Source organism: Grampus griseus (genome assembly GCF_964374135.1).
Source record: "Grampus griseus genome assembly, chromosome: X".
NCBI lineage: Eukaryota > Metazoa > Chordata > Mammalia > Artiodactyla > Delphinidae > Grampus > Grampus griseus.
Genome location: NC_138999.1, coordinates 101,936,224 through 101,958,194, shown reverse-complemented (window position 1 = coordinate 101,958,194; position 21,971 = coordinate 101,936,224). Strand labels below are relative to the sequence as shown.

General features: G+C 41.1%; 1 protein-coding gene across 1 annotated transcript in view; it reads left to right on the top strand.

Moving 5' to 3' along the window:
- Positions 1-21,971, top strand: part of KIAA1210 — a gene marked incomplete at both ends in the record, with an annotated part of 73,789 nt that overhangs the window by 38,860 nt on the left and 12,958 nt on the right. The window contains 5 exon segments of the mRNA XM_082646887.1: positions 1,225-1,228; positions 1,232-1,295; positions 7,216-7,384; positions 14,101-14,227; positions 17,983-18,138. Of these exon segments, the coding sequence (XP_082503013.1) occupies positions 1,225-1,228; positions 1,232-1,295; positions 7,216-7,384; positions 14,101-14,227; positions 17,983-18,138 (520 nt within the window).

The following is a 21,971-nucleotide window of genomic DNA, read 5'->3' as shown; positions in this document are numbered from 1 at the left end:
TGGTGATGCTACTGGATCAAAAGGTATGTGTATTTTTAACTTTTGATACTGTGAAATTGTTCTTCAGAGAGCAATTTACACTTCATAATGTATGAGCGTGTCCACTTTTCTCATCCTTGTCAGCATGGAATATCATCAGAATTAAAACTTTTGGACAATCTGATAGGTAAAAATGTTAACTTGATACTTTGATTTACATTTCTTTAATTATGAGTAGGACTGAACTTTTCTTTATGTATTTCTTTTTCTATAAACTTCCTGTTGTATCCTTTGCCCCATTTTATATCCAGTTGTTTGTCATTTATTGGTTTATATGCACTCTTGACAAATTTAGAAAATTGGCACCTTTATCTATATTTGTTGTAAGTATTGCTTCCTAGTTTGTTATTCTTTTGTAAACTCTTTACTCTTTTTGGCCAAAAGTTAAAAGTTTTTATGTAGTCAACTATCTCAGTTTTTTTCTTTATGGCTTATCTATACAATTTTGTCTGCCTGGGCACACCCATGAATAGTAACAGACCTCCAAATGTAATGGGCCCCAACACAAAGCAATAGATCAGGTTTTGTACATTTGCCTTTTATATTTTGGTAACAGCTTTATTGAGCTATAATTCACATATTATACAATTCACCCATTTAAAGTGTACAAGTCAATGCTTTTTAATATATTCAAAGATTTGTGCAACCATTACCACAATTAATTTTAGAACATTGTCATCACCTCAAAAAGAAACCCTGTACTCTATCACTCAAAAAAAACACCCTCGTCCCTCTAGCACACAAGACACTTTCTGTGTCTATGTGTCTGCCTATCCTGGACATTTCATATATGCGGAATCATTGTCTTTTTTTTTTTTTTTTTGGCGGTACGTGGGCCTCTCACTGTTGTGGCCTCTCCCGTTGCGGAGCACAGGCTCCGGACGCGCAGGCTCAGCGGCAATGGCTTACGGGCCCAGCCGCTCTGCGGCATGTGGGATCTTCCTGGACCGGGGCACGAACCTGCGTCCCCTGCATCGGCAGGCGGACTCCCAACCACTGCGTCACCAGGGAAGCCCCATTATCTTTTTTAAGGAAGAATAATTCTCTCTAATGGCAATTTCCTTTGTATATCTTTTCTTGCATAGTGTAAGAATCTAACTGGAGGATAAGGAGTAGGGTAAAATGATTGTATTATATCCTAGATAGTAAATGATTTTTTGTTTTTTCCTCTATATTTTATTTTAGTGATTGAACTATAGCTGAATCACTAAGTGAAATTTCTGGCAGTATGGAAGTTCTGGAGTCCAGTGATGAGGGTAAGTAACCCAATAAAATCTTGGTAACTAGAACTAGATTTGTTTAATGTGTTTAACCCCTAGAAAAAGAATCAAGTCACAGAAAACAAGTTCATATCAAATTTCTAATGACACTAGACTCAGTCCATATTTAGTTTTCCATCTTCTAATCTGTTCTCTTTCATCTCAAACTCTGATAGTCAAAAGAGTTTTGTCTAGGCCCTGCAATCTTCTTTGGGGATGGTTAGCAGGTTCCATTTACTAAGGCATGAGAAGAATTTCTGCTTAATCAGAAAAAAAAAAATCAGAGCAGGCCAGGATCTGAGAGATTCAACTGAGGTTTTGCTGTAGATAGGAATCCAGACTTAACCAACAGATAAATTTGTAATTTGAGGAGTCAAGGGGGGATAGTAACAAAGAAGCCACCATAGGCTTCTGCTAAATGGGAATCAATTTACAAAACTTTCTTTTGCAAAACCTATCCATTGCATAAATTATGGTGCCACCTGTGAATGATAGGAGACCATGGGTGGGGTAATAGAGAGGCAAAGGTCACTAAACAATGATACGCTTTATTGACACTGGAAAAAGGTGGGGGGAAGGGGAGGAACCATAAGGCATAAGATGAGCCATTGCATTTAAAGGCAGAACTGAATTTAACAGTTCACTGGGTTTTTCTTCAATGTTTGCTGAGTTTTCTTAGTGTGGTGCAGAAGACTTGGTCTGGAAGGACAGAGAGAGGGGAACCTTCTTGTGGCTTCCTGGAGGCTCTTCATCTGTGTCACCATTGTTCAGTATTGGGTCTCAGAGAGACTGATTAGACACTCAAAAGTTTGTAGTGAATGAATGAATAAATGAATGAATGATAGGCCTCCTCACCAAGGCAACCCCAACTGCCAAATGAACTGATCTATCTTTCTGGATATGAGCTAGACAGGTGCCTAGAGAAAAAGGTGTCATTGCGCTGCATCCTGATAAAGGGTGGAGGTAAGGAAATGCCCTTTCTCTGTTCCCAAGATGTTTTTCTCACAGAGATCCAGCATTTGGGTACATGTTTAGTATTAGTCATTGCCAGCCAGAGAATAAGGTGCTGTTGGAGGTTGAAGGGAAGAAAGGCCGGTTAGAAGCGTCTTCTTTCCAAGCAGCAACACAAGAGAACACGGTCACCGTTATGCGCGATGCATTTTGAAAGCTCAAGTGCAACCCAGAAGGGCTGCCTGTGTGCGTGGTAAATAAGCAAATACACAACCCAAAGCAATGATCTCTTCATTGGATTTAAGTGTGTTCTTGTCTGGGGGAACGGGAGAGGACTGCTTCCATGGGCTGTTTTCTGGCATGTGATGGATGCACTGCAGGCCCTCGGTGGATGAGGGTGTTGAAAGCTACTGCCTGTTTGGGGATATGTAGTCCTTGGGCTTGGACAGAGAAGTCAATGGCTTCGTTACAGAAGTCCAAACAGCAGTCAGCTCACTGACCACCACTGCTGTGCCTTGTGGTGGCATAAGTTACCCAGTGTATAGGTGATCTCCATAGACATTGCTGGATACAAATGTGGGTTTTGACCCAAACCTGCTGTCTAGGTCTATCTACCCTTTACACTTTCAGCAACTTTGGAAACCAGCCCACACAGGGCTCAGCTGCTGGCAATATATTTTTAAAAATAAATTTATTTATTTATTTATCTATCTATTTTTGGCTGTGTTAGGTCTTCGTTGCTGCACGCGGTCTTTCTCTAGTTGCGGCGAGCGGGGGCTACTCTTCGTTGTAGTGCGCAGGCTTCTCATGGCGGTGGCTTCTCTTGTTGCGGAGCACGGGCTCTAGGCACACGGGCTTCAGTAGTTGTGGCTCGTGGGCTCTAAAGCGCAGGCTCAGTAGTTGTGGCGCACGGGCTTAGTTGCACGTGGGATCTTCCCGGACCAGGGATTGAACCCGTGTCCCCTGCATTGGCAGGCGGACTCTCAACCACTGCGCCACCAGGGAAGCCCCAGCTGCTGGCAATTTAAAGGCACCCCTTTGCAAAAGAAAGTTTGAAAGGCCAATTTACACCAGTGAATATATGGCAAGTGTCTCGGATTCCATTCGGGTTTCGAAAGTAACATAGCACGTGGACAGTTCCCAGCTTTGTATCTCACTCCCAGGGTCTCCATACACGGGGTCTGATGCTGTCGGGGATGGAGAGCTCTCCTAAGCCAGAGCAGGCTGAAGACTTGGACTCTTGCAGCTGAGCTGGATGTCTGGCAATGGGTTGCTTAGTCAGGCTATGTCCAATTTTCAAGTCACTGCCCCAGATCAATGGGCAGCCCACCCCACCTCTTGGTGTCTCCCCAACTCCCTACCAACGAAGCTATACCACCACTATAGCCAGAGCTACCCCCGAGGGAGGAAAGGAAACATTCTTTGCCTCCTAGTGGCCAAGGTTGAAAGAAACATGCATTGCTTAAGGTATTTTAAATCCTCGTGGGAAAATAAGTTGTTTCTGCCGAGCAAAAAACGGAAGACTGGGGAAACATTGGAATATACGCATACTTAATTTTTAACACCTTTTACAGTTCTATAGTCACTAGTCATTTGGTTAATTTAGGAACATAAAAATGTGTTAATGCATAATTTGGTTTGCTCATACAATGACTATGTTTGGTACATTCAGTTTTACAACCTGAAAAGTTTATTAGAAGTGTTTTTATTCAGTTCTTAAGTGTTTGTAGATTGTGTCACCTACTGATTCTGTCCCTCTGTCTTTGCTGGTTTGTGAAAAGCAGGTTTGCAACTCCAAATCGTCTAGCTTTGCCCTCCTCCCTTCCATTCTGGGATTTCAAAGCAAGGAGGGCAATAATCATTATGTTTCCAAACACTCTGAGCAGAAAGTTGTTCTCGTTTCAGAAGGAGATCCATCTGTCAAGAATCGATAAATGTCATTCCTTCTGTTTGAAAAATGGCAGTGCCTGCAAAGGCTCCTTCCCGCTTGTGAGGGGACGCTGCCCAGTTCATCCTCACTGGGCAGGAGTTATTTAGTGGTGTGTTGGAGCTACCTTACGCTGGCTTGGGAGGCTGTGCACATCTCTCCCTAAATGTCATGTTAGTAGCTTGAAATTGACCATGATGGGAGGATTTACACCACAAGAGTAGGCAGACATTACAAATAAGGGCATTTTCCCCAGAGATCCAGTTGGTAAATACATCTCAGCAAAAAACTGATTCTAGTGATTAGTATAGTAATCAGGATTTTACATAAAAATCGCACTATTTCATGGATTGTAGAAATCCTTTGGGGGTGGGAAGATTAAGAAAGAAGGCCGGAGAGCAAAATATAGATTACTTTAGAGCCAAGCCTACTCCATCCTGTATACTTCTCAGCACTTTCACGTTGAATCCTCACAGTGGTTCTATGAGGTCAAATAGCATTTTAAATAATTTATTATCATAGAAATTACTTTAATTTTGTCCTTAAAAAATTGAAGAAGGAAGCTTGGGAAAACATGTTTCCTATTGTACCTCTGCTCTTTATTCTGTCTATCTCAAGGTAGAATTGCCAAGTTTATCCTAACCATGACCCTATCTGTATAGGTACATCCTAGTAGATGAGAAATTCCTCAAATCATTCAAAACTGAAGTTACTTAAGCAACGATTACCAAGCACACAGGCCTACCACCTTCTTGTATTGCCCCAAGCCGTGCTGGCTTCTGCTTCTAATCATGTATATTTTAGAATTCACTATTGAGTTATAGATATGGGGTTCTTCCCCTTATCGCTAGATAGATAGAGTAGATGGATAGAATTGATAGATCAATTCTACAGATAGAATTGAATCTGGTCTTAATAGACAATTATTGATTCCCTAATTTTATCTCACATTTATTAGCATTTACTACATGCCAGATCTTATGCCAAGATCTTTACCACATTATTTATCATTTATATCAACCCCAATAAGGGCCAGTGTATAAATTATAGGATGCTTAAGGATGGCGCTGCCCAGTGTTCTCAATTTAAGGGAAGTGACAAGCTGTGTTCGTACTCTGCACCCCTCAATGGACTCAGTTGTCTCTCGAGTGTCACAGCGTACTTTGCACTGTGCTAGTTGCTAAAGAGGATGCTAAAGAGGCCCCGCCTACAGCCTAGATGTGGGAGACAGTAGCTAAGACGTAGAACCGTATCTTATTTCTCTCTCACTGATACCCAAAACATAGTAAGTGCTTGACCTTAATAAACGTTCATTGAATAGGTGAATGAATGAATGAATGCGCAGACTAGAGAACATTCAGATGCAAAACTTGTGGTGCCGACAGTCAAGTTTTAGGTGTACAGAGAGGAGCATGAATTGTAATGATGGTGGGAAACTGGACTTAAGTCAGGCCTTGAAGTTTAGAAACCTTTCGAATAGGCAGGCCTAGGATTAATCAGTACACAAGCTGGCCATAGCGTTCAGCGCTAGAAGGAGCGCTACTTCAGCATTTCCCAAAGTGTGTTTTGCCAGACATTCTGCATACACGCGTTGGAGAGACAACACCGTTACCCCGTTTCTCGGCGCTACACCATACACATAGGCATGCTGAAGTTTCAGAAGAGTCTTGTTGCAAATCACACCCTTAAACTCTGTTTAATCAGCATTTCCCAGATTGACGAGACTGCAAACCCCCTTTTCATGCAACAGACCTATGAGTATCCTTCTGAACGTACTCTGGGAGATGCTGATTAGCGTGATACCCTCATTTTCCAGCTGAGCCCCAGAGAGGTTGAGTGACTTACCTGAGGTCACAGAGCTAATCGATAGCAGAGCCAAGCCCGGGATTCCAGAGTTTTCTGACTCTTCGGTGGTGCGTTCCGTCACACCACTCAGTCTTTCTAATGGCAGCCTTGTCGGCAATTCCCTTGGCTGGACCCTTCACTGCTGCTGCAGCATTGCTGTGCTGACAAGAGCCCTTCCAGAGGCCAGGCTGTTGGAAATTGGAATGAGACACCTGAGTTGGTAAATTATTGCATGCGAAGCAGTAAGAGTTGGTTCCTTGCCTCTGAAGAATGCAGTGCAAACTCCCCTGCCTTTTCCCCTCTTCTACTGAGCCCTGATAAAGATATATGTGTTTACTAGGAAGCTCAAGAAAGCCCAAACAAAGCCTGAGGAGCATTTAAAGCTCACATTCCTTACTGCTGCAGAGGGCATCAGCACTGTAGATAATCTGAACCAATCAGTAATAATTGAAGAACATACACAGTGCACATAACACACACACACACACACACACACACACACACACACATACACTCACACACATCCTCCCTTGCAAAACTCTTTCGTAGGTGATTTTGTCATGTCCTTTGCACAGGGAGCTTCTTTGCCCAGCAGCCCTTTCTTCCCCGTTCCCAGCCCTCTCCCTTGCTCATAAATCCCTTCCTTGAGGACGTCTTCCCTGACTGCACCAACCCCACTGCACTCACTCCTTGGGTCTGCATCCTTTCAGCACACAGGTTGGGCAGTACCAACTCCCACAGGGATTTCCAAGGGTCCTGAAGAGTTTGTCACATGTGGAAGCTTTGCTCCCCAACTGGATCACCATGACTCCAGCGACCGGGGTACCAAGTGCTTATGTTGGCTCAAGAATTGCTGCCTATGAATGAACTTCTTAGGGCCAGGAAAGAGGTGTGTGTTCATAGTTGAAATTGAGTGGCAAGTGAACGCATGGTGAGTTGAGCCAGAATAGAGGCTGCCCAGAGGCCACAAGCTGGGATCTGAGCTTCTGCTTTCACCAGAAACTCAGCTACTTTGTTAGTGAGTTACTAAGAAGAGAACAAACCGGATGAATGGTGCTGTGGGCACTGGGGATGAGGGCCGAGACCTGGAGGGCCTCTGGGATCATACTCCTCATTCCTGCAACGAAGGCCGTTTCCTCTCCTGTCTTCCCTTCCACCATCACACTCTGCCTCACTTTCAATTCTAACTTCCAGGAAAGGAGAAATCCAAATTTAAAGGCTTCAAGAGATTTTTTGGGAAGAAGAAGAAAAAAGAGCCTGAAGATGCCCAGGGAAAGAGGAACCTCAAACCAAACTTGTCCAGTGATAGTACTAACATCTCTTCCGTGAAGCCAGTTTGCGAAGGTCGACAAATCAAGCCTAGGTAAGCTCAGGTGGGGTGGGGAGTGGGGGCGGGGCAAGGGGCAGGTAGCTAGATCCAGGTCCCCCTTTGGCAGCCAAGTCTCCAATGGGCCTTTGGTCCCAGGGACTCTTGGCCTCCCTGCCTGTGGGAGCTGGGCCTGGAGGTCTTTCCCTGTATGCGTGTGTGTGTGTGTGTATATATATATATATATATATACACATATATACATGTTTGCCGTCTGGGCTGCACAGCTCAGTGGGTTGCACGGAGTATGACAAATGCATACCCCCTCCCCCAAGAGTGCTGTGTGAGAGGGTGCGGGTAGATCAGGGCAACCTGCGCAGTCACAGCTACAATGAGATGTAGGGGCCTACCATTAGTTAGGAGCCAGAGGACTCTGTTTCATAAGGTAAGGATGGCCTCCGTCGTTTAGGAAGCTTGAGCTGGTTTGCTTGCCCAGTCCTCAGACTCCAGATCTCCTAATGTGTGATTAAAGTCTTAGATAGTGAAGCCATCTAGTTGGGTTGGGGCATAAGGATGAAATCACTGTGTTAATGTAAAAACAAAAAAGCAAGCAAGCAAAGAACCCAAATTCATTTCTCCCTCCATCCCAGGAGACTGGGGTAAATGCTGTAACTGGTCACAGAAGGTATGGGGAAGACTGTTTCTCAGCCAACATTGCCACTCCTATTCAAATTTTCATCTTTGAAGCCTCAACTTCCACATCTTATTGTGGAAAATCTGGACACCCAGTACCTGCAGCTCTTCCTGGATCAATTGGATTCCTGTCTGTGGAGTTCCACTTGGGTCTGTTCCCCTGGCCTTAAATTCCAGGCTTATCTGGACTCCCTACAGAGCTCACGTGTACTGCTACCCATTCCCTCAAGGCTTTACTTGGAGGTAATGGGATAGTTAGCAAACATGTTATACTGCCCACTCACAGCACGTAGGTCTCCTTAAAAAGGACCTTAATGAGTGCATTGAATGTGAGGTATTTCAGATAGCTTTACTAGGAAGGGAGATGGTTTTGCAAAGGGACTTGCCTCATACCTCACAAATCATACCATTATAGACCATTGCATTAGAGGTCTAAGGAAAACTGAGACTAGCCCTAAGAAAAGCCCAGAGGGTGAGGTGGGAGAGGGAAGTTTGGGTTTATTCTGATTTGTCTCTACAAATTGGCAAGGGCTGTCTCTACTGAAGTTCTACCTTGCCCCTTTTTACTTGTGCCTCTCCCTCCAAAATGGTCCACTTAGTCTGATATATTCTCCAGACTAAGAAGGTGTGTGCATGTGCACCTCTGGGGCGGGGAAGGGAGGAAAGGAGAGCGAGAGGGAGTGGGTATAAGTGCATGAACTAGTGCATACATGAGGAAGGGTGTTTTTCTAAGGACCTGAGATTGGTCTTTTTTTTTTTTTTTTTTTTTGCAAGGAGCGTAAATTAATTAAGAATATACCTTAGGAGGCCTGAAGTTCACCCCTGACCCGAACCTCTTGCTTAATTGCTAGGGGAGAAACCCTGGAGAATATCACTCGGGAGTTAGGGAGATCAGCTTGAAGCGATCCATTGAAGCAATCCATTGAAGTGATCAATCATAACAAAACTTATGGCCAGCCCTCTCCTGTGCTGTACAATAGGTCCAGTATCTATTTCCAAGAGTGTTTTAAGCTGTATCTGATAGAACGGACAAATCCCATTCCTCTGTTTGATTCTTTCGTGGGTGCTGGTGTACTACACTTTATTGCCTTTAATTAAGGCCAAGATTTTATTTAGATTTGGGATGTGTTTTCTTTGCCTCCAGGGAGTGGACAGGAGGTTTGGTTTCCGAGAGACCTGACCACAGCTGGTGCTAATGTAATCCTTTGATCAGGGAGGGCTTGACACTAGAGAGCCAGTGCAACGGTTATACTCTGGCTGACGCACGGCATGGAAATGACAGAGTTTCTAAGCCCACTTGTGGCCTAAGATTTCCTTGCAGTTTTTCTGCACAAAGCAGGGGAGGTGGAGTAGTCACAGATCCTACACTGGTCTCAAGCCTGATTTGAGCCAGCAGGTCATAGAGAAGCAGTGAATGGAAGTGTGTATGTGTGCGTAATGAGCGAACGTGTAGAGATGCTCCCCCAGTGCTGCATCAGAAACAACTCCATTGTGTTCCTCTGGAGTCACGTTAATTTTCTGCTATTTTCATAAAGCAGAGAACCTTGCCTTCACCACCAGGGCCACCTGGGTAGGAGAGTTTTAGGGAAAATGTGGGTAGGACTTTACTACAAAGTGGCAGACATCTGCCTCCTCTCCTCCCTGCTGGCCCACAAGCCACCTTAGCGTGGGTGCCATTTTAATCCCCAGAACACCACATTGTCCTCGGAGTGTGTCACAATCAAATAGCCCATGTGCTCATCCCTCAGCCAGGCAGGCTAACAACGACAAGGTGGGTGCTAGCCCTACACTGCCTGAGCTGCCACTCTAGTTACCATTTACAGATTCTTTTTAAAAATGCCAACCTACATGTATAATTTGGTAAGAAAGGTAATAAATGGAAAAAAAGTATTTGAAGTATTAAAAATTACTTTAACAACATTTTCATCCCTCCCTAAAAGAACCCCTGTACCCATTAGCAGTCAACCCCAGTCCAGTCATAGGTGGCCACTTACCTACTTTCTGCCTCTGTAAATTTGCTTATTCTGGATATTTCATATATATGGAATCATACAATATATGGTCTTTTGTGACTGGCTTGATTCCCTTAGCGTGTCTTCAAGAGTCATCCATGTTGTAACATGTATCAGTACTTTATTCCTTTAAAAATTGAATTGTATTCCACTGCCTGGATATATTACACTTTATGCACTCATCAATTGACATATATTGGGTTATTTCCACCTTTGGGCTATTATGAAGCATGCTGAGTTAGATATGTGTCTAAGTTTTTGGATAGATATATTTTTATTTCTCTTGGGTCTATACCTAGGAGTGAGGTTGCTGGGTCACATGGTAAGTTAATGTTTAATTTTTCAAGGAACCACCAGACTGTTTTCCAAAGTGTCTGAATTCTTTTACATTCCCACCAGCAGTGTATGGGGTTTCCAATTTCTCTACAACCTTGCCAATACTTGTTATCTTAGTTTTGTTTCTAGCCATTCTAGTGGGTATGACGTGGCATTTCATTATAGTTTGAATTTGTATTTCCCTGCTGACTAATGATGTTGAGCATCTTTTCATGGGTTTGTTAGCTATTTGTATGCCTTCTTCGGAGGAATGTTTATTGAGATCTTTTGTCCATTTTTAATTAGGTTATCTGTATTTTTATTTTTTTATTTTTTGAATGAAAGATTCTTTAAATTCTATTGTGCTTTACAATTTTCAAAAGTTTCACACACATGATTTCATATAATCCCATAGTAATCCTTTTCCCCCCTTACCTCTATATTGCCCTTCCACCTTCCCTCTTCCCACTGGTAACCACTAGCTTGTTCTCTATATCTGTGAGTCTCCTTCTTTTTTTGTTTTATTCACTAGTTTGTTGTAGTTTCTAGATTCCACATATAAGTGCTATCATACAGTACTTGTCTTTCTCTGTCTGACTTGTTTCACTTAGCATAATGTCCTCCAAGTCCATTCATGTTGCTGCAAATGGCAAAATTTCATTCTTTTTTATTTTTATTATTGAATTGTAAGAGTTTCTTGTATATTCTAGATACAAGTCCCTTATCAGGTATACAGTTTTTCTCCCATTATGTGGGTTGTCTTTTGAAGTACAAAAGGTTGTAATTTTGATGAAATCTATTTATCTGGTTTTTTTCCTTTTGCTGCTTAAGTTTTTGGTGTCATGTCTAAGACTCCATTGCCAAATCCAGGTTATGAAGATACACCCCTATGATTTCTTCTAAGAGTTCTGGCTCTTATATTTCGGTCTTTGACCCATTTGGAGTTAATTTTTATATATGGTATGAAATAAGGGTCTAACTTCATTCTCTTGCATGCGGCTATCCAGTTGTCCCAGCACTATTTATTAAAAAAAACATTCTTTCCCAATTGAATGGTCTTGGCACCCTTCTTGCAAATCAGTTAACCATAGATTAATGGGTTCATTTATGGAATCTCCCTTCTATTTCATTGATCTGTATGTCTATCATGCCGTACTACCCTGTCTTGATTACTGTAGCTTTGTAGTAAGTTTAAAATTGGCAAGTGTGAGTCCTCCAACTTTATGCATCGTTTTCAAGATTGTTTTGGCTATTTGTGGTCCCTAGCACTTCGCTTTGAATTTTAAGATCAGCTTGTCCATTACTGCAAAAAAAAACTTAAGGCAGCTGAGATTTCTAAAGAGATTGCATTAAACCTGTAGATCAATTGGTGGAGTATTGCCCTCTTGACAAGATTGTCTTCCAATTTGTGAACGTAGGCTGTCTTTCCATTTATTTAGATCTTCTTTAATTTCTTTCATCAGTGTTTTATAGTTTTCAGAGTATAAGTTTTACACAGCTTTCATTAAATTTATTCCTATTTTATTCTTTTTTATAAAAAATTTTAAATTGAAGTAGAGTTGACACACAATATTGTTAGTTTCAGCTGTGCAACATACTGAGTCGATCAAATACATTATGAAAGGATCACCATGAGAAGTTTAGTAGCCATCTGTCACCGCACAAAATTATTACAGTATTATTGACTATAGTCCTTATGTTGTATAGTACATCCCCGTGACATTTATTTTATACCTGGGAGTTTGTATCTCTTAATCCCCTTCACCTATTGAGCCCAGCCCCCCACCTCCCCTCCTCTCTGGCAACCACTAGTTTGCTCTCTGTTTCTATAAGTCTGTTTCTGTTTTGTCTTGATTTTTGTTTTGTTTTTTAGATTCCACATATAAGTGAGATCATACGGTATTTGTCTTTCTCTGTCTGATTTATTTCACTTAGCATAATAATCTCTAGGTCCATCCATATTTTATTCTTTTTGGTGGTATTGTAAGTGGAAGTGTTTTCTAAATTTCACTTTTGGATTGTTCATTGCAAGTATATAGAAATACAATCAATTTTTATATATTGGTCTTGTATCCTGCAACCTTGCTGAACTCATTGATTAGCTCTAGTAGTTTTTAATGGGTTCCTTAGGAGTTTTATACACAAGATTATGTCATCTGTGATTAGAGATAATTTCACTTCTCCCTGTCCAGTATGGATGCCCTTTATTTCATTTTCTTACCTGATTTCCCTGGCTAGAACCCAGTACAATGCAGAGTAGAAGTGGTGAGAGCAGACATCCTTGTCTTGTTCTTGATCCGAGGGAGAAAGCATCCAGTCTTTCATCATTATGATATTAGCTGTGTGTTTCTCACAGATGTTCTCCGTCAAGGTTGAGTGTATTTTTCATGAAAAAATGTTGGATTCTACAAATGCTTTTTCTGCATCTATTGAAGTGACCATGTATGTGGTTTCTTCTTTTTATTCTATTGATATTGTATATTACATTAATTGGTTTTCATATATTAAAGTAACCTTGCATTCCTTGCAAGTCCTACTTGGTCATCGTGTATAATTCTTTTTATATGCTGCTGGATTCAGATGGCTAGTATTTTATTGAAGAATTTTGCATCTATATTCATAAGATATATTGATTTGTAGTTTTCTTTTCTTGTGATGTCTTTGGTTGAAAATTTTAAAAGGTGAAATATATTTCCACATCCCCAAAGGAGTGTCTTGTGCCTTTAGCCTTTCATTTGCTTCTAACTTTCCCCTGATTTGTCCTAACGTAATTCTTATCAACCTGGTTCCATTCCCAATCAGAAGGTGTTTCCATCTGGGTTTAGCAAGCTGGAGGTGGGTAGGGTGGGTGCATAAGATGAATTTGAAAATAGGACAAATATATTGCAGAACCCTTGTGTGAAAGAGGAAAAGACCTGGTGAATGAAAGTATCCAGCATGTGGGCACATATGTGATATATATATATATTTTTTTTTTTGCGGTACACGGGCCTCACACTGTTGAGGCCTCTCCCGTTGTGGAGCACAGGCTCTAGACGCGCAGGCTCAGCGGCCATGGCTCACGGGCCCAGCCACTCCACGGCGTGTGGGATCTTCCCGGACCGGGGCACGAACCCGTGTCCCCTGCATCGGCAGGCAGACTCTCAACCACTGCGCCACCAGGGAAGCCCACATATGTGATATTTTTCATCAAAACAAAAACACTAGAGACAAATTGTGTGTGAAAGATCTTTTATAACTCTCATCTTAATAATAGCAAGATTCAGGGTCTTCCCTCCCCTTCCTCAGTGTTGCCACTACTGAACTATATACTTTCAATGGTGAATTGTATGGTAGGTAAACTATATCTCAGTAAAAGTAAAGCTATTATATAAAAAAGATACATGTTGATCATTTTAAAAAATCAAAATTATGCAGAAGTACATAGAGTATAAAATGAAAATATCCCTCCTGTTCCTAGTGCCATTCCTCAGAGTTCCTAGTGCCATTCCACCACTAACAATATGGTGGATATCCTTCCAGACTTTTCTCTATGAACACAAACTACATATGTGTGTAATATATGTATATGTATTAAATGGGACCATACTGTTCTTTATTTTGTTCACTCTATATCTCATGGACAACTTTCTGTGTCAGCACATATGCTTCTGAGGTGTCTATGGTAGGCCATATTATAGACATATTGATACATGTGTCTTTGGTTCATTTGGTTCCCTTGGCTGCTTTCAAGACTTTTTCCTTCCTGTCCAGGGCCAAGAGCAGCATGGGGAACAAAGTCCTGTCCCACGACAGCATCTTCATGTTGAAGTCTGAGTCTGAAAGATCAGGAAGCAGAATATGCCCCTCTCCAGAGGTCCAGAGAGGCAGACAGCTTCAGGTAACAGTGAACTCGAGCATCAGTGCCTAATTGGACTATTCATCTTCCATTCCCGACTCCTCTCCTGTCAAAAAACAAGGAGGGAGGAATTTGGACCTGCTTCTCAGCTGATTCTACCCCACTGTTGTAAACATTGATGAGAGAACAAATAAATACATGATGTGCTTACCTAGTACCCGGCACACAGTGTTGGCTGGTATCACCATATTCACTTCTCTTTACACACCCCAAGAATGCTTTAAGTATTATGACAGTGACATTCCACTGTTAATGTGCAGACATTCCAACCCCCATGTTTTTTCTTTCTTCCACAGAGATCTTATATTTTTAGAACTCTGCCTAGAGCTTTGAATGGTAGTGTGCATAGAGCTGCGTTTGGAGCTAGGCCGCAATCTGTGCCCAGAAGTGGAGTCGGGGTTGCAGGCACCAAGATCACTGAGGTAATAGAAGAGAATTGTTCAAAGTCGGACAGATAGACCTACACTTGAATCCTTGCTCTGCTACTTATTGGCTCTGAGACTTTGGGCTGATTGCTTAACCTCGCTAAGCCTTCCTTTCCTCATCTACATTGGGTATAATATTAATATCTACCTCAAAGGGTTGCTCGTGAGGATTGAATACAGATTCAGAGAGATTAAAGAAATTGCTCAAGCTGACCCGTATAGTTAGTGGTAGACCTGGAACTCTGACCCAGATGTGTTGACCTCCAAACCCATAGTCTTTCCCTTACACCAGTCTCTAAGATGTTGAGCTTCTCTGGCCCTGCCTCCACAGGAAGGAGGGTACATCTTTAGTCTATGTAAAATGCAACACCTACGTAGAACAGTCTCTTACCTTCAGTTACCCCTACCCATTGCTCAGTCAGACTCTTCTCCACTAGAGAGCTGATTATTTTGCATTTGGCAAGAGGTAACTGGGGCTTATTTCTGACATGTCTGCTTAAGACCCCCTATCTCTCGCTCTGGTTTTCATACTGTGTGTGGAAGTTCTGCTGGGTACATTAGCCATGAAGGGTGGAGAAGCAAACACTGAGATGGTCACCAGTAGTGCTGATCTTATGGTTGTAAAGCAGCCCCTAGGTCAGCAGACTGTTGGCCTCTCGCACTACAGCAGGAAAAGTCACTTCCATGAACTTTCCAGTCTTCAGTTTTAAACATCAACACCAGCTTTCACTTGTCTCCACAGCTATACTCCCTTGGCATCCAGTGGCAAAAATCGGCAAAAATCCAGGTACACACGAGCAAATGCCACGGGGTTATTTCTTACATTCAGAAAGGGGAACATTGTTTCCTGGACTCCTCCCTCTCTCCCTCCTCTCAGTCCCAGAAACAAAGAGACTCTTATAGAAGAGATAGTCCATTAAAATAAAAAAAGATAAGAAAAAGATTCTAGGGGTGTTTCTTCCCACAATGAAGGGGGCAGGGAAAACCACAGTAGCCCAAAAACAAGTTTTCTTCAATGTCTGGTTTGGGCCCACACCTCATACTTTTGGTTTGCTCCCTTAGTCCCTCCCTTGGGAAACAGGGCTGAAGGTGGAGTAGGGTGTTAACAGAAGCTGAGTCATCAACAACCAGATTGATGCTTGCGTGGGAAACTTCCCTTAAGTGCCAAGGTGACATTCCTAAATGACAGGGTGGTTGATAGCATTAAGTCAAGGGTCCTGACATGCAGTGTTGCATAGAAGCTGGGGTAAATACGGACTTGGCCAATGGTTGGGTCCCTTGAAGGAGCAGGATTCTTAATGGATTAAGTGACATTCAGAGCAAGTGGGAGATTGTGGGAGAGGAAATCCAGGCATACAGTTTTGTTAGAAATACCAAGACCGAGCCAATTTTTTGTTTTGATCTGATAAATGCACGCATCCCCCACGCCCCGAGAGGGGGTGTCAGCGCCCATCGACATGTATTAGCTCTAGAATTACCACAGTTATCTAAACAGGAGAGGAGTGAACGGCTAAAGGAACCATAAGTGATTTCATGAGCCATTCGGAGTTTCACCGCCCCAGCTGTGCGTACTTAGACATACATGGATTCATCTCTGACAAGCATATGCTACTGGCAGATTTTCACCTGATGTCCTATCTGAAGTGTTAGGAATGTGGGTGCCTAGATTACTCTTCGAGATGTTTCATGTTCTTTTTATTTGAGGACAAATTGACAAGAAGAGGTAATAGCAGATTATTAGCATCTTCTTATTGTTGAATCAAACTGAATTCAGTCATTTAAGAAACTGAGAGCACAAAGCAGCTTTTCTTATTGCTCACAGACCCGACTCTCCCTCTGCAGCCCTTCTAAAGGAAGCAGGCACACCGCCTCTTCTGGCTGTTGCCTTTAAACTTCCTGAACTTGAGTATGGGACATCCCCTTCCCGGCCCTCGTAGTTAGGAGACAGGAGTGTGGATTGGTTAAGAACGTAGGCTTAAAGACAAGCAAGACCTTTTCAGATGCTTGCTCTGCCACTGTGAGAGTTAGGGCCAGTCATGTAACTTCTCAGACCTGGTTTCCCCCATCGGTAATATGGAGACCACAAGAGCAAACGCTTTCAAAGAATTGTAAGGTTTGAATGAAATACATCTATGGAGAGCACTCCCTGCCTAGCAGGGAGAAAAATCTCAAATCAATAACGTAACTCTCCAGATTAAGGAACTAGAAAGAGTAAAGCAAGCTAAACCCAAAGCTAGTGAGGGGAAGGAAATAATAAAGATTAAAGCAGAGCAATGCCTTCAGTAAAAGTTAGCTGCCATTAGTATAGTGATTATTATCGCAGTTGGGCTTGGGGATGGTTAATCCCCAAGGTCTCTCCTCAAGAGCCCCCAGTGGGACCTGGTAGTAATAAGAGGGCACCTTAGACATTGGCTGGGAGTACCCCACAGGCAGAAACTCATTGTGGCCCCTTTTCTTTGGCTTTGAGAGTTTGACTGCCGTCTGTCCTGAACAGGAGCAGAGCCTATGACAGAAGCAAGCATGTCAGCTCCATGACAACAAGGATTTTGTTTTGTTTATTGCTGTGGACTCACTGCCTAGAATGGGTATGGTACACTGCACATGCTTAGCCAGTACTTGTTAAAGATAAAATCAGGTGTTCTGATCCACATCAAGGGGACCGTGGCAGGGACCGGTGCCTCAAATTCAAGTGTACCATGAACTTCAAACTGGAATCAACTAAATCAGTCTGCTGAAGCTCAAGGTAAACCCAAACGATCAACTTTATCCACTTCAGAAAACTAGTAAAAACCAGTTCTAACCAGGACTAGTTCTGTAGGTTTTCTAAAAATCCCAGAAAATCAATCTTGACAGGCTTAAGACAAGCAACCAACACGGTCAAGATTTGATCCAGACAATTCCTGGACTGATAGAATGATAGAAAGCCCAGATCGTAACTCAAAGACTCACCTTCACAAGATCTGGACTTCCAAAGACAGGGCCAAGGTCGAAACAAAGATCAGACTCAAACAAGATTTATAGTTGGCATCAGTAGGAGGTAACACCAGGATTCTGGTTTGGATCAAACAAGCGATTTGAAGTTTCTGTCTTTGGGGATTGGCAAATGGGTGCAGCCAATCCCCAGAGAGTGAACCAAGGCTATTCGTTTTTGGTTTGAGTACGTACTGGAAGGGAAGACAAGGAGGTAGGAGATCCTTTCCGTGGCTCATTGTTTTCACTTTGGGTTCTTAGCCCTTCAATCATTAAGCAACAAGTAATTTGGAGGAAGGCACACAAGTTTTAACTTTTTCCTTCTATCCTCCTCCTTGACAGATCCCACCACGGCACCCACGCCAACCCAGCATCAGCTCACCTCTTATTCAATCTGACACAGTCTCTAAGGAGTTTGAAGAAATCTCTGTTGCTGATGAGTCACTGAAGAGCCCACGGAAGAAGGGTTTATCACACACGATCTTGACATTGAAGAAGGCAAGTGTTAGCTCCATCCTAAGTCGCAGGTTGTGGGGGACGCTTTTATTCCTGCTGTAGCTCAATGCTAGGGGGATGTCTGGGGAAGGAGCTGCCATTCTTGCTTTTGGTTTGCCTGGTGGTTTACATTTTCTGTCCAATTCTACAAACCAAATAATCAGCACTGTAATTTATAAGAAATGGAAGACAGTATTTCTGAAAAAAGTTTGCAGATGTTTTCAGTTATTTCACGAAGAAAACAATAGAGATTTTTATGGAAGTAAAGCCTCTATAGATTCCAATGCCCAAATCTCAAAGGTTAGGGCACGTAGTATTGTTTGATAGACACATATTCGTATGAAAAGTCATTTGACACGAGAGGGCAGGTATGTGTATTTCATATGTCTAGCTTTGCCAACCAAAAAATACCCATCAACAATTGGAAAATCAGCAGATTTTGCTCACATCAACACTTCCATTCTCATACTATTGTGTGGTTAATTTGATTGGTTGTTTTTGAGCTTGAGAGGGCTTTTAGAGTGAAGTAGAGTTTAGAACAATTAACCTTGGGGACTAAAAAGTATACAGAAAGGTAATTTATGATGAAGATAATTGTCCAGTCAGGGCAAAACTCCTCTGTTTTGATGTTAAAAGATTCTATGGAGAGAAGCAGCCTTCAGTTAGATATGGCAACAAAAAAACAATTTGGTTAGGACCAAAGTTAAAGCACAGGCTTTAACATTCCTTGTTGTCATGGAGCTGACACGCTTGCTTCTGTCATAGGCTCTGCTCAGGACAGATGGCCGTCAAACTCTCAAAGCCAAATTAGGATGCTCACTGATTTATGAATTTAGGCTACGACAATAGCACTAAGTCAGACAAATTGGAACAGTCTGAACTGGTGGAAGGATTGAATTAGATAACATTTTTTATCATGGTAAAATACACATAACATAAAATTCATCATGTTGAAGTGTACAACTCAGTGGCATTAAGTATAATCACAATGTTGTGCAACCATCACCGCTGTCCAGTTCCAGAATAGCTTTGGTTCCTGCATAAGGAAGCCCCAGGCCCACTAATCACTCATCACTCCTCCTCCCTCTCAGCCCCTGGTAACTACTAATCTGCTTTCTGTCTCTGGATTTGCCCACTCTGGATACTTCATGTAAATGTAATCACACAATATATGGCCTTCTGTGTCTGGCTTCTTTCACTTAGCATAATGTTTTTGAGGTCCACAGCACAGATCAGTACTTCAGTCATTTTTATGGCTGAATAATACTCCATTGTATGGATGTCCCATGTTTAGTTTAGCTGTTCATCCATTGATGAACATTTGGGTCCTATCCACCATTGGCTATTGCTGCTGTGAACATTCATACACAAGTCTTTGTTTGAACACCTGTTTTTAATTCATTTAGGTATATACCTAGAAGTGGAACTGCTGGGTCATATGGTAATTCTATACTTAACTTTTTGAGGACCCACCAAATTGTTTTCCCCAGCAGCTACACCACTTTACATTCCCACCAACCATATATGAGGGTTCCAATATCTCTACATCCTGGCTAACACTTGTTATTTTCCTTTTTTTATATACAGTGTTTCTAGTGGGTGTGAAGTATCTCACTGCGGTTTTGATTTGCATTTCCCTAGTGACTAATGACGTGAAGCATCATTTCATATGCTTATTGGCCATTTGTATTATCTTCTTAGGAGAAATGTCTATTCAAGTTCTTTGCCCATTTTTAAATTGGGTTGTTTGTTTTTTTGTTGTTGAGTTGTAAAAGGTTTTTTATATATTCTGGATACTACACCTTTATCAGATACACGATTTGCAAAAAAATTCTCCCATTCTGTGAGTTGTTTTTTAACTTTATCAAGAGAACAAAATTGGATAAAATTTTTAAATTTTTGTTGAAGTCCAATTTATTGATTTTTTTCTTTTGGTACTTGTGCTTTTGGTGTCATATTTAAGAAACCATTGCCAAATCTAAGATCATGAAGATTTACCCCTATGTTTTCTTCTAAGAGTTTTAGCTCTTATATTTAGACCTTTGATCCAGTTTGAGTTTATTTTTACATATTGTGTGAGATAAGGGTCTAACTTCATTCTTTTGCATGTGGCTATCCAGTTGTCGCAGCACCATTTGTTGAAAAGACTATTCTTTTCTCCATTGAATGGTCTTGTCACCCTTCTGCAAATCACTTAACCGTAGATGAATGGGCTTATTTCTGGACTCTCAATTCTATTCCATTGATCTATATGTCTATGCTTATGCCAGTACTACACTGTCCTGATTACTGTAGCTTTGTAGTAAGGTTTGAAATCAAGAAGTGTGAGTCCTCCAATTCCATTCTTCCTTTTCAAGATCGTTTAGGCTGTTCAAGATCCCTTGAAATTCTGTATGAATTTTACAATCAGTTTTTCCATATCTTCAAAAAGACACATTGGCATTTTGATAAGGATGGCACTGAATTTGTAGATCACTTTCGGGAGTATCACCATCTTAACATTAGGTTTTCCAATCCATGAACATGAGATGTCTTTTCATTTTTTTAGTTCTTTAATTTCTTTCAGCAATATTTTGTAGTTTACAGTGTGCAAGTCTTGAACCCCTTGGTTAAATTTATTTCCAATTAGTTCATTCTTTTTGATGCTATTGTAAATGGAAGTGTTTTCTTAATTACCTTTTTTGGGTTGTTCATTCTGAGTGTATAGAGATACAACTAGATTTTGTGTGTTGATTTTGTATCTTTCAACTATGATTGATTCATTTATTAGCTCTAACAGATTTATGGGGATTTTTCAGAATTTTCTTTTTTTAAATTTGTTAATCTTTTAATTTCTTTTCTTTATAGTATGTCATTTATATTGACTTCTCTATACAAATTTATTTGGTATTTTCTTCTGCTTTCATGAGTATGCAAAATCTATCTGGGAATTTTTTCCCCAGACATTGTAATTTTCATATGTTCTGGGAATTTCTATTTGGCTCCTTTTAAAAATAGTTTCCATTTCTCTTTGAAATTCCACATCTGATCATTCATTATAAGTATAATGACTATATCTATATACAGAATTTTCTGTACATAAGATTATGTCATTTGTAAAGAGGGATAGTTTTACTTCCTTTCCAATTTGTAGGCATTTTCTTTCTTTTCCTTGCCTAATTGCTCTGGTTAGAACTTCCAGTAGACTGCTGAATAAAAGTGGCAAAAGCAGACATCTTTGTCTTGTTCCTCATCTTAGGGGAAAAGCTTTCACCGTTAAGCCTTTCACCATTAAGTATGATGTTAGCTATGGGTTTTTCATATATGCTTTTTATCCCTAGTTTGTTAGGTGCTTTTAGCATAAAGGGTATTGGATTTTGTAAAATGCTTTTTTTACATCAATTGTGATGATATTATTTTTTCTTTCTTTCTATTAATATGGTATATTACATTTGATTTTCATAATATATTACATAATTATTTTCATATGTTGAACCTCCTTGCAATTCTGGGATAAATCCCAGTTGCTTATAAAGTATAATTGCCCTTAATATGCTGTTGGATTTGGTTTGCTAGTATTTTGCACATGTATTCATGAGGGATGTAGGTCTATAGCATTCTTTTCTTGTGATGCTTTTATCTGGCTTTGGAATCATGGTAATGTTTGCCTCATAGAATCAGGAAGTGTTCCCTCATATTTTTTTTTGAAATATTTGTGAAGGATTGGCATTATCCTTTAAAAGTTTGGTAGAATTCACCAGTAAAGCCATCTGGTCCTGGGTTTCTCTTTGTTGGGAGGTTTTGATTACTGATTCAATCTCTTTACTTGTTATAGGCATATTCAGATTTTCCATTTC